Source organism: Hordeum vulgare, chromosome 6H (genome assembly GCF_904849725.1).
Source record: "Hordeum vulgare subsp. vulgare chromosome 6H, MorexV3_pseudomolecules_assembly, whole genome shotgun sequence".
Taxonomy (NCBI): domain Eukaryota; kingdom Viridiplantae; phylum Streptophyta; class Magnoliopsida; order Poales; family Poaceae; genus Hordeum; species Hordeum vulgare.
Window position 1 is genome coordinate 402,022,437 of NC_058523.1, and position 15,606 is coordinate 402,038,042.

A 15,606-nucleotide genomic window follows, 5' to 3' on the forward strand; every position below is an offset into this window, starting at 1 on the left:
CAATCCGCGGGAGGCGTAGGATGAAGATGGTCTCTCTCAAGCAACCCTGCAACCAAATAACAAAGAGTCTCTTGTGTCCCCAACAGACCTAATACAATGGTAAGTTGTATAGGTGCACTAGTTCGGCGAAGAGATGGTGATAGAAGTGCAATATGGATGGTAGATATAGGTTTTTGTAATCTGAAATTACAAAAACAGCAAGGTAACAAATGGTAAAAGTGAGCACGAACGGTATTGCAATGCGTGGAAACAAGGCCTAGGGTTCATACTTTCACTAGTGAAGTTCTCTCAACAATGATAACATAATTGGATCATATAACTAGCCCTCAACATGCAACAAAGAGTCACTCCAAAGTCACTAATAGCAGGGAACAAACGAAGAGATTATTGTCGGGTACGAAACCACCACGAAGTTATTCTTTCTGATCGATCTATTCAAGAGTTCGTAGTAAAATAACACGAAGCTATTCTTTCCGTTCGATCCATCATAGAGTTCGTACTAGAATAACACCTTAAGATACATATCAACCAAGACCCTAATGTCACCTAGATACTCCATTGTCACCTCAAGTATCCGTGGGCATGATTATACGATATGCATCACATAATCTCAGAATCATCTATTCAACCAACACATAGAACTTCGAAGAGTGCCCCAAAGTTTCTACCAGAGAGTCAAAACGTGTGCCAACCCCTGTGCATAGGTTCCCAATGTCACTAACCCGCAAGTTGATCACCAAAACATACATCAAGTACTCACATGAATCCACGTGTGCCAACCCATATGCATAGGTTCCCAATTGTCACAAACCCGCAAGTTGATCACAGCAGATAGACACGTGCAAGACATACATCAAGTGTTCTCAAAGACTCAATCCGATAAGATAACTCCAAAGGGGAAACTCAATTCATTACAAGAGGGAGAGGGGGAAGAACATCATAAGATCCAACTATAGTAGCAAAGCCCATGGTACATCGAGATCAAGACATCTCAAGAACATGAGAGGGAGAGAGATCAAACACATAGCTACTGGTACATACCCTCAGCCCCGAGGGAGAACTACTCCCTCCTCGCCATGGAGATCGCCGGGATGATGAAGATGGCCACCGGAGATGGATTCCCCCTCCGGCAGGGTGCCGGAACGGGCTCTAGATTGGTTTTTGATGGCTACAGAGGCTTGCGGCGGCGGAATTCCCGATCTAGGTTTCTTTTTGGGGGTTTCTGAATTTATAGGAATTTATGGCGGTGGAATTGCGTCAGTTGGGCCTACAAGGAGGTCACAAGCCTACGCGCCACCACCAGGGGGTGGCGGCGTGAGGGCTTGTGACTCCCTCGTGGCCCATCTGGCCTTCTCCTAAAGCTTCGGGGGTCTCTTTTGGTCCAAAAAAATCATCTAAAGTTTCATTCCATTTGGACTCCGTCTGAAAATGGGCCAAAAACACGGAAAAAACAAAAGCTGGCACTTGACACTGAGTTAATAGGTTAGTCCCAAAAAGATATAAAATAGCATATTCATGCATATAAAACATCCAAAGTTGACAAGATAATAGCATGGGACCATAAAAAATTATAGATATGTTGGAGACGTATCAGCAGTCCTAGCTCTGAATATGGTCGTGGAATTGTGGTGTCGCCTCGCCCGGTGGCTCGGCGGACCCCGACTGATGCTTGCTATGGTGGAAGGGGGTACAATGGCGGTGGTGGAGTTGCTGCTACCGGATCTAGCGGGCGGCACCCCGAGCTTTCTGGCTACGACCCTTCCAAACAAGGCGTGCAAGTTCGGTCCTTCTGACCCGATCTCCTCTTCGGATGCTATTGGGGATCCCTTCTCCCCTCTCCTTTTGCATGGTGCTGCCTCTCAATCCTCAGGTCCTATCTCGACTCTTACTTGCTCCGCCTGTCACTGCTCTGGGTTTTTAAATCTAAGTGTGAATCCCCTCTTCTGTCTCATTTGCTGCGCTGAAGGCCACCTCACTATTGACTGCAAAGATCGATGCAAGCCACCGTCTTTCAAATTTGTGCCTTCACGTGAAGCAAATATGTGCTTATCGAGGAATCATAATTCTTCTTCCTTTTTGCTTCTTGGGGAAGCAAATATATGCTTGCATGAAAAAAACTTCTCGCGGAAGCAAATCTATGCTTCGTGTGAAAGCACATATTTTCCCTTTTTGGGAAGCACAAATGTGATTTATAGTTGTGCTTCTCACGGAATCAAATATGTGCCTCTTCAAGAAGTAAATGTGTACATCTCGTGCTTCTCGTCAATTTAAATTTGCGCCTTCACGAAAAACAAACATGTGCTTCTTGTGAAAGCGTCCAACACATAACATGTGACGACAACTCGACACGTCATTTTCATGTTCCCTGGCCACTAATAGTGACTCCTGAAAGTCCACATAAAGGGTAACATTTAGTTAGTTTCTCTAATATTTTAGTCTATCCTCATTTCATAGAAGAGAGAAGAAAACATAGCCAACTCTAATCCGGTCTAACGCGGACCTTTTATTTCGCGTGTGGGGCGACGCAAACCGCGCACCCCCTCCTCCGCACACACACTTTTGGGCCTGCCTCTGTATACCTTTTTTGTTTTTTGTAACAAATGAAAAATCTGGGTTTTTTTTCTATTGCATCAACAGAAAAAAAAAACAGATAAAAAACAAAAAAATGAGCAGCAAGTTAATGGGCTGGCCCATACGACGGGCGCCTGCGGCGCTGCATAAGAGCTCTGGATGTGTAATATGCTGTACTGAATATCGAAAAAAAGAAAAGTCATGGCCACGGCACCCGACGAGCATGGGCGCGCGCCCGACGTTCGCGCCTTCCCTCTTGCTACCTCAAACCGGAATCACCCGGTGCATCCACCGCCCACCGATCGATGGGTGACGCCCCCTCCCTCCCTCCCATGGAAATTCCGGGGACCAATCATATCGCCCGTTCCCATCGTTCCTCGGTTCAAATCTATAGCGCCGAAGGATGGCGAACCAGGGTGAGAGATCGGGCGCCATGGACGGTCTCGTAAATGGCTTGTCTGGCGCCTCGCACGGACACGGCGGGGCTGGGGACGCCGCGCCTAGGGCGGTCAACCGTGCCGGTGCCGCTCCAGGGGAAGGGGGCCGGCAGGAGATAGCCCGGCCGACGTGGGCCGAGGTGCTCGCGTGCTGTTCGATATAATGATTATGTAGGCTGTAGGGAAAGACAGTTCGGCTGGGGCTCGTCGGACTATGCTCTTATTCAATTGTTGCAGGTAGTATCCGAGGAGAAGCAAGAGGAGAGGCCGGAGAGGGCAGAAGATGGTAGGAGGCAGCACGGGCATTGCCCGCCCACGTCCACTCAACGGCGCAATCTGGTTAGAGTGCTTTTGCTTTGGCATTTGAGTATTTAGAGGCTAGGAGCCCATCCGATTCCATTGTGATGTGTTTGTCATCTTTAGGGTGAGACGGGTGAAACAAAGGGCGGAGGCTGGCAGGACCGCAGGCCGCATCAGCAGACCTTGAAATGTAAAAGATCACAACAGGTATCCAATTAATTATGTGTACTGTATGAGGATTATATGCCTGTTTTACTCTCTTATTGACTGGTTTCTACTCCCTCCGTTCCTAAATATAAGTCTTTTAAGACATTTCACTAGGGGTCTACATACGGAGCAAAATGAATGAATATACACTATAAAGTATGTCTAGATACATCCGTATGTGGTCCACTGGTGAAACCTCTATAAAGACTTATATTTAGGAACGGAGGGAGTAGCGAGTAGATTATTCGACATACATTTGTTACTATCTTATTCTGCTGATATAAATAAATTTAGTCATTACTGAAAGGAAATGGGTTGGTTTTCCATCATTAATTTCCCCTTGCTGCAGATCCTTATTGGTTATAATGTTCAATTGTCAATATTTTTATGTTAGAAGCTCAAGTTGGACCGATCTCAGACATGCTTTGAAGCCTTCTTTACCTTCTGAAAAAACACATCACACATAGTATTTGGAAAGAATGATATCAAAGGCACCTCAAAATAGGCACAAAAAGTAAAAATAATAATAATATCAAGGCGCCTAGGCATTGCCTTAGCTAACATATTCGTCTGAAGAAAGGGCTGACAACAGCACAGTTAGAGGAAAGGGAATGAAGGGAAACAAAAAAAAAGGATGTAGAGGGGAAAGGGAAAAGGCAAAGTGGCCTGGCTCCCGCCTATCAAAACAATAAAAAATATTGGTTTTTGTTGCTGTTTTTTTCTCTTCTTTTTCAGTCTGGTTGGCGCCACCCTTGGCGGCTGTGTAGCTTAGTTCCATTTTGGCAGCCTTTCTTCTGATACAAATGACGTGTGTTTGAGAAAATGTTGTGTACTGTTTGAAAAATCTGATTGGAAGGAATGCCAGTCGTAGCTGTATCGGTAATTTATAAGCTTCTGTTTCATGGATTCTGAACTTCTATTGACTGTATGAAGAACTCCGAGGAATGGAACCGATACAAAAGACCACCTTCTGAACAAGAATACTCGGAGGATGTCAGTCAGCTTCGCCATGGTCTAAATGTAAAGCCTACCAGGGAGGAGCTCAATCATTTGTCAAAGGCATGCTGTCGGCTATGGGAGCTTGACCTGAACCGTCTCCTCCCTGGTAAAGACTATAGAATCGAATGTGGCCAGGGGAAGAAGGTTTATCAGAAGGGTGACATGGCATCTGAAAACTTATTCAGCTGGCTGAAGGATGACATACTGCATAGGCCTACATACTCCCGCTTTTGTGCACTTCTTGACAACTACAACCCACGCCAAGGATACAAGGAATTAGTCACCCAGCAGGACAAGAATGAAGAAGCTGCTTTTATTGAGGAGATTGCTAGAAGTGCACCAATCAAATACTTACACCAGTATCTGGTGCTGAAGGGAATCACGTCTCAGGACCAGAAGGACTTCAAGAAAATGCTGGCATCCCTGTGGTTTGATTTGTATGGAAGGGGTGGATGCTCTGGTAGCTCTTCTGCCTTTGAGCATGTCTTTGTAGGAGAGATCAAGGGGCGGTGTCGAGGCGAGAATGAGGTTACAGGCTTCCACAACTGGATTCAGGCAGGTTATTTGTATTGTTTCAGCAGCATAGTTCCATTATCTGAAAGAAATGTTATCATGGTGTTGTGTGACTAATGTGCAGTTTTATCTGGAAGAATCCAAAGGTAATGTGGATTACCAAGGGTACATATTTCCAAGGACATGCGGAGACCTGGTGAGTTTATGATCTGAACATACATGGCATTTGTTTAGATGATAGCTTGTATGGGTCTTAAAAGATCATATGCTGAATTGCTGATCTGCAGCCAGACTCTGAGATGCAGCTGCTCACCATTCAGTTTGAGTGGCATGGCTTGCTGAAATCTGTGTCCAGCACATTGGTCGGTGTCAGTCCTGAGTTTGAGATTGCACTCTACACGCTCTGCTTCTTTGCTGGAGAGGAAAATAACCATGTCCATGTTGGTCCATATGCGCTGAACATCAAGTGCTACAGGATGGGGGTTAACAAGATTGGATCAGCTTTCCCAGTTGCAGAACAATGATGGTTTTGGTGGCCACATGCTGAAGGTCAGCAGTCTTCTGTTTCTATATTGCTGATCATTTTGTTAAGCTACTGATATACATATTCAAACTCATTTGCATTAACTAAAAACGTTGTGCTGTTTAATAATTTGCTGCCATGTTACAATATGCACTAGATGATGTTGCTCTGATCAAGCAAATGTTTTGTGTACCTGTAATACTTAGTATCTGTTTCTTTCTTCTTCTAGCAGACAAAATAAAGTTATGCCAGATGGTAATTAAGAAATATTGTTTTACATGTCAAAGAGTACGTACTTACTTTGGCATAAGAGTTCGAAATAATATCACATAAGTTTTTGTTTTATGCTAATAAGAATGGGAAGGATGAAATGAACTTGTACAAAGTAGGAACTCAAGGTGCTTGTTCGCTAATCTTTAGGTTAATTTACTTGCTAAAAGTGAAGAATTGACATCTTGGGGAGATGGTAAGCCAGCGCGTCCACCAAGTGCAATATGGACCATTAGCCTAGGCCATGGCCCTTCTTGATCTGCGGTCGACCCGTCCACAAATCCGTATGTTAAAGGAGGAGGTATACAAATAATATCTCTTTCACATCTTGACATGTTGAAAATCAGCAGTCAATAACATAACAGCAAAGTGCCATTTACCGTTATCAGACCTCAAATATCTGGCTAGCAACTGCAGAAACAAGACGCCGGCATTTTCAATGTCTACTCTACAAGGTTGGATACACGGTTAAACATAGAAAATAGACTTACATTTCATACCTGCATTGGTACTATAGACAACCCTTCACATCAGAAACTCCCAAGTTCCAAATATGCAACTCAACCTAAAGAACTACGTATGAAGAGTAGTAAACAAAACATTAGATCTTCTAAAGCTTGTACACTGATGAGGAGGAAAATCACCATTAATGGAATTTTTTCCATAGACGCATTACAATGTACACGGAGTCTAAGACATTAATTGTTACAGAAGATCATGTTGGAGTTGGAGCAGCGGCAGCCTTCATGAACATGAATCTCCTCCTTGCGATGCTGTTTCCATTTTCACCTAGAGCAGCAAGGTGAAGCATCCGCCGCCTTGCTGAAGCCACGGCAATATCGTCTGCTGTTGGCTTACCCTGGACATCATGAGGTGGCGAGTTGTCCCTTGATGTGAGACTTTCGCCATCCAACTGCTTGAGCTGCATCACTTGCTTTAGGCTGTCAGCTACCTGTCTCATGGTTGGACGGTCCCTTGAGCGCTTTGCAAGGCAGGTGTTGGCCAACTTAGCAATTTCTCTAGTTCCCTGCCTAGAGTAACGGCCTTCGAGTCTTGTATCTATAATCTTGCTGAACTGCTTACTTCCGACAGGATACTGCTTCACCCATTCCAGCAATTTCTGCTCATTCTTGGGGCGGTTCTTTTCCATAGAACGTCGTCCGGTGAGGATCTCATAGAGTACTACTCCAAAGCTCCAAACATCACTCTTGGTGGTGAGATGGCCTGTCGCAACGTAGTCTGGAGCCGCATAACCGTAAGTCCCCATAACCTGATTATGATAGAGCAAATTGTTCTCATAAGGAAATATTCATGCAGCATGAGCAAACTCCATTATCTTGCTCTGAAGTAAAACTAAGACATACCGCTGTAGACACATGAGTTTGATCTGCTGATGGCCCTTCCCTTGCTAATCCAAAGTCTGAAAGTTTCGGTCTAAACTCCTCATCCAGCAGAACGTTGGAAGCTTTGAAATCACGATATATGATCTAAAAAATTCCATGAAATGATCATAAAAAAGATGTCATTTCTATGTTATTTTCCTAAGTAAAATCAAAACCTTGAAGGTTGGAGATAAGACTTGTTTTATAATCCTTCCCTTAACAAACAGGAAATAATATTCATGACATCCATTTTCTCTCAACTATTAGTTCAATTAGTATGATCACTGCACAACATTATTTCATCCAGAAATTAATGCTTTAGCACAAACGTTTTAACTTGCATAAGTAGTTGAAGCAACATGGAATAAGTACTGTATCCATCCAAGTTATGATCAGATCGATTGGATTCATCAATACAATGAATTAACTACTACTCCATCCGTCCCAAAATAAGTGTCTTAAGCTTAGTACAATTTTGTACTAGAGCTAGTACAAAGTTGAGACAGTTATTTTGAGACGGAAGGAATATCAAGGTATCTTGATATCCACAGCTATTCTGACTTGCAAAAATTCCATTATTTACCAATAGGATGTGGTACTACACGAATTTATGCATTTTCACTCCCTATTATTTGCAAATCAGGTATGGTTCAAGTTCCAAACTAAGTTGTAAACAGTCATACATCGTTGGACTCATTCTTGATGCAGTATTCTCACACTGAAAGGATGTTGCGATAAGTTGGCAAGCTGTACCTGAACCTCCAGGCCTTCATGGAGATACATCAAACCCTGAGCAGCACCAAATACTATTTCCAACCTGACTCCCCATGGAAGAACAGGGTATGCTCGATTGAATAGATGATCATCCAGGGTTTTGTTGGTGATGAACTCATAGACAAGCAGCCTCTGAGGACCTCGTTCGTTACGGGCAGCACAGTAACCGATGAGCTTGACGAGGTTCGGGTGCTCGACAACCCCTAGAAAATGAACTTCTGCCAGCCATTGCTTATGACCCTGGTCAAGGTTGGTAGTGAGACAAAATGAAGTCAAATACAAGTACTGAACGAATCCTTGGCTCCTAGTAGCAAACAGCCAGACAATATAATGATACTACTACAATGCAACAACATTACTGAAAGTTGTTAGATTGATCTCTTCCCCAATGGGCCTTTGAAACCTTGACTCACGTCCTGATCGGGGGCGTCCAGCCCAAGCAAGGCTGGTGGGCCCCTGCCGCGAGTGATATATAGAGGAGGTGGGGACCACGGCACAAAACACGAGGTTTGTCGCCGCCACTGGTTCCCCATTCCTAACCCTAATCCGATCTAGAGGGTAGCACTGAAGCGATGGGAAGTCCACCGCCGCCGCTACCACATCTCTTTCCTTCCCCACCGTCGTCACCACCTCACGATGGACTACGAAGGGAGCTTATCGAGTGCACCACAAGGTAATAAACCACTACTCATACCGAACTCATCTAGCCTAAAAGACCCACATGATCTATCAAAAGTACGCAACTACGCATAGTGTCATTATGTTCGCATATTGCATATCATCAGAAGGATTGCAGCCTTAGGCCACAGAGATCAATTAACTACAACAACTGGGACAATAGTGCAAACCGTGTCCAAATTTGGAAAGCCAGCACGCGACGAGCTGCTACTATAAGTCGCAATTGGCACGTACTGCTAGTAAAGTATTGGGTTAAATTAAATCCGGGCTAGATCTTTACACTGGATCAACCTACGATGACGAAGAACGTGAATGAAAGAAAGAAGAACAAGAGAAGAAGACCAGCGAATGAAATCCCTCTCCAATTTTAACCATGGAAATAGAAATGGAGTACCTGGTGGCCGCTGGTGTTGAGCCTTTTAATGGCCACCACGGTGCCGCCGGCGGGGCCACTGGGCAGGCGGACGACCCCCTTGTAGACGCTCCCGAACCCGCCCTCGCCGATTTTGAGCAGCCGGCTGAAGTCGCTGGTGGCGGCGTGGAGCTCCCGGAGCCCGAACTCGCGGAGGCTGCTCGCGCCCCGCTCCTCGTACAGCTCCGGGATGCTCCGCGCCGACCCCGACGACTTGCTCCCGCCGGGCCTCACGGTCGCGCCCGAGTCCTGGGACTGGGACTGGCTCGTGGCCGCGGCCGACGACGACGCCGTCGAGCAGGTGGCCTCGGAAGTGAAGGACGCGCCCGGCGCCGGCACCGGCCTCCCATGCGGTCTCTTGCCCTTGCCCGTCCTGATCTTGCTCCTGAAGCGGCCGAGGCAACCCATTTCCCCCGGAGAACGGAAGCTTTGCTACGATCTCGGCCGGTGGTGGCCTCGTACCCCGACAGCTCCAACCACGAGGGGAATGGAGCCCAGGAACCACGGCACCGCGCGGCACAAAGCCGCCGCGGGGAAAGTCAATAAAACCGACGCGGAATCGTTTGGCACGAGAAGAGAATGGGGGGCTGCATGGCGCCACCAAGGAGCCTCTGCTTTTTCGTGGGGAACAAACGATGAATTTCACCAACCTTCCTCCAACCTAAGTTTCGAATTTTGGTTTGGTGTTGGTTTTACGCTGTGAAGCGTAGGAAGAAAGGAAGCAGAAAACGATGTGTGTGAAGACTACGGATTGCGTGCCTAAGTTTCTGAACAGAGTTACACTTACACGAACTAGGCATGGCTGGTCGTACCGTATCAGTCAAACGGAATGGTCTCCGATGGCGACCGGAGAGGAGACGGGTGGGGGTAGCCCTTGCAAATCGAAGGGATGGCTTTGACCCCACGTGTTTTTGCTATGTGCCAACCCAGTCATCGTAGTATTATCTTCCCTAAAAAATAAGTACCCCACCTAGTAGTTTTTTTAAGGGTAACCCACCCAGTAGTAGTTAATTAATGTGTGTAGGGCTAGGTATTTGATTTTTTTACCCCTTTATCTGGGTTTTCTTGACCCTTTATCTGCAGAGCAACTAGTTGGCGAATGCTTCTTCGAAAGCTTTATAACAATCACTCCACACGTCATCATTTGTCACGTTTTCGGCCACGGCCACATGTCACGTTCTGAGCATTCCCTTTAGTTTTTATTTATATTTTAACACGTGTTTTTGACTTTTTAGGTGGATTTTTGAGGTAATTTTTTGGTGTTTCAGTTTTTACCTGTCTTTCTTAGCTTTAGGATAAAAAATTATTTTTTTCGTGAAAAAACGTGTTTTCTTTATCCCGCGCAAAAAGCACGGTTTTTCTTGCACCAATGGCACGGATTTGCTTCCGCGAGAGGTACATCTGTGGCTCTAAAAGACAAAAAAGTGTTTTCCATTTTTTTTTTCCTTCGTGAGAGGTACGTTTTTTCTTCGGTGAGGCATGGTTTTGCTTTTGCAAGAGTACCTCTCTAAAAAAATGCGTTTCTGTTTTTTTTCCTTGGCGAGAGGAACGATTTTCCTTTCGCGAGGGGCATGTATTTGCTTTTGCGACGTGCCTCTCGTAAACAAAACAAATGTGTAAAAAAATGTGTTTTTGCTTTTTTATTTCTTTCGTGAGAACCACGGTTTTTCTTCCGCAAGAGGCACGGATTTGCATCTGCGAAAAAAATGTGTTTTTTGTTTTTGTTTCTTTCGTGAGAGGCACGGTTTTGCTTCCGCGAGAAGCACGGCTAGAAATGAAAAATTTCGCGAGATGTATGTTTTTTGTTCGGTTTTTCTGGTAAAACAAAAGTTCGTCAAACCTGTCAACATGGGATTTAGTTTTGATGATCTCAATGCGAGGAATCCAATGGTGAAAACGGTTTGACATTTGAACGCAAGGTTTAAAAGATAAAACATTTTAAAAATATGGATCTATGAAAAAAAGGAAAACTTCGAGGTTGCAACAAGTGGCACACATACAATGCGTTACTTGTCGCAGCCTTGGAAGGTGGGAGTTATCTCTAAAAGAAGTAGTCCCTTTGTCTCAGTTTACAAGTGCGGCACATGTATCTAGGTTGTTAATTTGATCAACTTAATAAAAGGTATATATTACAAAAAATATATCATTAGAAACTTTAGATGTTCTATTTTTAATGATATAATTTTTATATTAAATAATATATTTTATATAAATTAAATTAATAACCTAAATACAGGTGCATGTCTTTTAAACTGTGATAGAGGATGTACTCATCAATTAGGGATTTCACTTTATCTGTCGTCTAATTGCTGGGGGAGGGGGCGAGGGGACAACCCAGCCTAGCCCAGTCAGTCCTTTTTACCAGGCCTTACAGCCCACTAGGTAGTAAATAAAATAAGATAGAAAATAATAATAAAGTACCACGTCTCAAAAAAGATTTTCATGTATAACCGCTAGTAAAAAAAATAAAAAATGCCATCATATATAAATCATGCATGACAAATTTATAATAAATGCGACGATATAAAATGCCATGATATAAAATGCCATCCTCTTATAATAAAAATGACATCTTCTTTATAGAAGAAGCCATTCTCTTATAATAAAACATGTCATTGTTGTAGGGCATCCGCCTTTGTCCCAAGAAAATGCTCCTACTCTTTCATACTTAGTCGCTTGGTGAGCTTTTTTTTCATGAAAGGAATTGTGTACTGAGTAACATGGGATCCTATAAAATTGATCCCCGTGTTTCAAAATAAGTCTCAACTTTGTACGAAGAGCATCTCTAGCAGACCTTGTATACTCCTGACCCGTAAATGTCGTTTACAGTTCGCGAAAAACGGGTTTTGCGGACCGACGCGGGTGCGGACACAGGCAGACTCCTCAAAATGGACCTGAATAAAAGTATATTCGCAGAAGATGTTGTTATACGAGTCTTCAATGCCGGGTCTGTTCGGGCATCACCGCGGCGACCCGCAAACTGAAAAACCATGCGATAAAACATAGTTGCAATTTGACATCGATTCCGACAAATGAGTTCGAATGTAAACAATAAAGTATAGTTCGCGCGTGAAATGAGAGCATAGTTTGAAAGACAAACGCAAAAGGACTTCATGCATCCTAGTCGTTCTTCAGTCTGGACTATCGAGTTCATCGTCGCCCCTGAATCCATCGACTCCCCCGGATCCATTGCGTGCACTTGTTCCTACTCCGACACTTGTCCCTACTCCGACAGCAAAATCATCCGTTTCGATTCCAGAGGATAAACCATCGCCACCATAACACGGAATCATCCTCCTCTTCAAGATTTCTCTCCTTGTCATATCATGCCATTCTTTCCTGATGTCGTCCATGTCATTGCGGTTCAAAGTCATGATCTTATTCTCTTCGGCAAGAAGGTTGGCCATGGTTTTGTTCTTAGCGACACGTGCTTTTCTCTCCTCAACTTGCTTCAGCAATTTCCATCTCTCTTGTTTCTCTCGTGCCTTCTTCTCGGCCATCTCTATCTTTGCATCCAAAGACTTTGCTAGCAATACCTCATTTGATTACAGCATGGAGTCTATCTTGTCCCGCAAGGTCGATGCTTCGTGTTCCCTTTTCATCTTCTCCTTCGTCTTTTTGTCATCATCGGGTTTGTTCAAGTTTCTTGGACCACCTTCATCTTCATCTTCATCCATGTTCGTAAGTGAACCTCTCTTCGATGGAGATTCTCTATCAATGAACGCCCACTTGTTGCAATTTTTGAGCAATTCCCAACAATGCTGTAGTTTAAAAAATCTGTCTTCGGAAGCATACATGGCTTTGTACCGTTGTTGGACAAATTTTTCCTACACAATAAAAACAAAATCAAACCGATGGAACCATTGTACATTGTGCAAACTAATGGAACCATTTTATTGCAATCAACTCACATAGTCGGCTTCGACGGTTTCACTTGGAGGAGCATTGTAAACTTGTTCCAAGCAAGCTGCCCAACGGCTACAAGTCGGCTTGATCACGTTCCAACGACCTTGGAGTGACCGAAAGGTCCGTGCTGTCTTGTTTGGATACTTGACCATCAAATGTAAATATTGGTCTTCAATTCTTTGCCAACACGTCTTGGCGGTTTGAGACACACCAGTGCAAGGATCCATAGACACCGAACTTCAAGCCTTGATCAACATTTGATCTTCCAAGACCGTGTAGTTCTTTGATCTCACATTTTTTTCCTTGCGATTGCTGATATGTCCCCTCATCTATCTCCTCCACCTCTTCTTCACCTCCGTGGTCATCAATGCCACAATCTAATTCATTGTAATCGTAACCACCGATCGGGGCTTGATCGATGTCGACTGCGTTAGTGGCCAACAAGTGCACGAACTCGGCAGCGACATTGTTCGAACCACGACTACATCGAGTAAAAGCACATCACGATGGGCGAATAATCGAAACAATAATAAGTGAGAGAAGAAGCATACCTTCCGGCCCTTTCATCGAACACCTAGCCTGCGGTGGAAGCAGCGCCGTAAGAAGGCACCGTCGGGGAACGTCTCGCCGGGGCGTATGGAGTGGCCGCAAGTTTCTTCGTAGGTACCTTCTTCCGCTTCACACCAGAAACCTTGTTCATCTTCCCCGTCGGCGGCCGAGCAGATCGCACAGCGGCGGCGGTGCCCGACGAGCATTCCCTTTCGGTTGGGCCAACCGGAATGCCGTCCTGCACGATAATGTTGCCTTACCACTTGCGGGCTGGCACGTCGGCGACAGCGGGAGCGGGGCCGACATGGCCGGCGATGAGATCCGACGGAGCGGGGGCAACCTCCACGGTGACGAGATCCGACGGCTGGAAGGCTTCCATGGTGGCAAAGAAATGGCGGGGAAGAAGGTCCGGAGCATGCGGTGGGCGGGGCAACGACTGCTTCGGAGGGCGGAGCGGGGGGAACGACACGGAAATTTCCCTCACACCAAATCTCGTTGCGGATAAGGGGCGAGCTTGGGTCGGCTTTCCACCCCGTGAATCTGAAGGTTGAGGGCGAACTTTTACCGCGTCCGTAAAAAAGTTTACGGGCCGGACACGTTTGCGGGGTCTACTCTGGCAGCTTTTTTCGCCCCGATCCGTATTTTGATGATTATTTTGCGGATCGGGGCATTATACGGGGTCTTCTAGAGATGCTCTAAGTAGTATACTTGAGACATTTACTTTGGGACACTGGAAGTATTTATTTATCTAGTAAATTTCTTCAAACCTCAACTTTGTGAGAGGTTACAAAAATTTACATTTTTTTAGACGCATCTATAACTTCCGCACTAATTATTCATTGAGCGTCCAAACCGTTCATTTGATGGCACATCAAATATGTCGGGTCCATAATCAGCCGGATGTGTGCTACGATACCATTGAAGAGCCTTCCCTGAGCGCCTCATGTTTTTTTAAACACCTCCCATATACTCCCTTCATTTTTAAATATAAGTTTTTTAAAAAGATTTCACTAGGGAACTACATACGAAGCCTTCTTGTACCGTCAGGTACTACTTAATATGATGCATTTTCATTTTATTAAATAGGTACTTACGTGTCATCGGTTAACGTGTGTGTAAATTTGCAGTTGGATGGAGCATGTATGAGTAAGCCGACGTCCACTCTTGGAGGTTTCGTTTGGGCCCTACAGGTTTGGATGTGGGAGCGTATCCCTGTTGGCCGTAACGTCATCCTTCCTTCGGAAGAACCTTGGAAGTACCCTTTTGACGGGGATGAGGAGCGGTACCCCACTATCGCACACACATGGACTAATGTCTAATGGTCGAGTATCGCAGCTATGGGGCAGTACAAGGCATACATAAGAGAGCTTGACGTGCTAACTTATGAACATGTAATTATCCAAATGCTTTAGCATCTTTTCTGATTTTTTTTTCGTGCATGGGCGTGTGACTTGTTGTGATATAGGTCAATTGGAGGCCGTACACGGTACTTTTTTTTTCGTGCATGGGCGTGTGACTTGTTGTGATATAGGTCAAAGGCCGTACACGGAACGTTGCATGGGAAATAAAAATTTCCTATGCACACGAAAACCTATCATGGTGATGTTCATCTATGAGAGGGAGATTGGATCCACATACCCTTGTAGATTGCTAAGCGGAAGCGTTAATAAACGCGGTTGATGTAGTGGTACGTCTTCACGATCCGTCCCACGAACCGTCTCACGATCCTTCCCGATCAAGTGTCGAACGGACGACACCTCCGCGTCCCAGACACGTACAGCTCGATGACGATCTCCGCCTTCTTGATCCAGCAAGAGGTGCAGGGAAGTAGATGAGTTCTCCGGCAGCGTGACGGCGTGTCGGTGATGGTTATGATCTATTCCTGCAGGGCTCCGGCCGAGCTCCGCAGAAAACCGATCTAGAGGAAGAACTACAATCTAGAGGAGAGGGCATCACGTGGCAAAGTTGTGTCTCAAAAGCTCTAAACCTCTAGTATATATAGGAGGAGGGGAGAGGCATCCTTGGCGCACCAAGGAAGGCCTCCTTGTGTCGGCCGAAGTGGGGAAGGGAGGAGTCCTCCTCCAA

The 15,606-nt window shown here is 45.1% G+C and overlaps 2 protein-coding genes across 6 annotated transcripts; one reads left to right on the top strand and one right to left on the bottom strand.

The window, feature by feature from the left end:
* Positions 1–2,802: 2,802 nt before the first annotated feature.
* On the top strand, positions 2,803–15,014 carry LOC123403746 (poly(U)-specific endoribonuclease-B-like). 5 transcript variants are annotated; one of them, XR_006611546.1, is made up of 7 exons: positions 2,803–3,148; positions 3,246–3,347; positions 3,432–3,515; positions 4,449–5,069; positions 5,152–5,223; positions 5,319–5,576; positions 14,649–15,014. XR_006611546.1 is itself a non-coding variant. In XM_045097659.1 (7 exons), the coding sequence occupies exons 1-6, from the start codon at positions 2,975–2,977 to the stop codon at positions 5,549–5,551; spliced, it is 1,290 nt and encodes a 429-aa protein (XP_044953594.1). In that variant the 5' UTR covers positions 2,814–2,974; the 3' UTR covers positions 5,552–5,576; positions 14,649–15,014. The 5 variants fall into 5 exon arrangements, 4 of the variants coding, with proteins under 4 accessions (XP_044953594.1, XP_044953596.1, XP_044953595.1 ...); XM_045097659.1 differs by having other exon boundaries at positions 2,814–3,148; positions 5,315–5,576; XM_045097661.1 differs by lacking the exon at positions 14,649–15,014 and adding an exon at positions 7,911–8,076 and having other exon boundaries at positions 2,814–3,148; positions 5,315–5,576.
* Positions 6,289–9,824, bottom strand: LOC123403745 (probable serine/threonine-protein kinase PBL19). Its single transcript, XM_045097657.1, has 4 exons — positions 9,049–9,824; positions 7,956–8,216; positions 7,185–7,307; positions 6,289–7,090 (listed from the first exon to the last, which is right to left on the bottom strand). The coding sequence occupies exons 1-4, from the start codon at positions 9,472–9,474 to the stop codon at positions 6,536–6,538; spliced, it is 1,365 nt and encodes a 454-aa protein (XP_044953592.1). The 5' UTR covers positions 9,475–9,824; the 3' UTR covers positions 6,289–6,535.
* Positions 15,015–15,606: the final 592 nt, after the last annotated feature.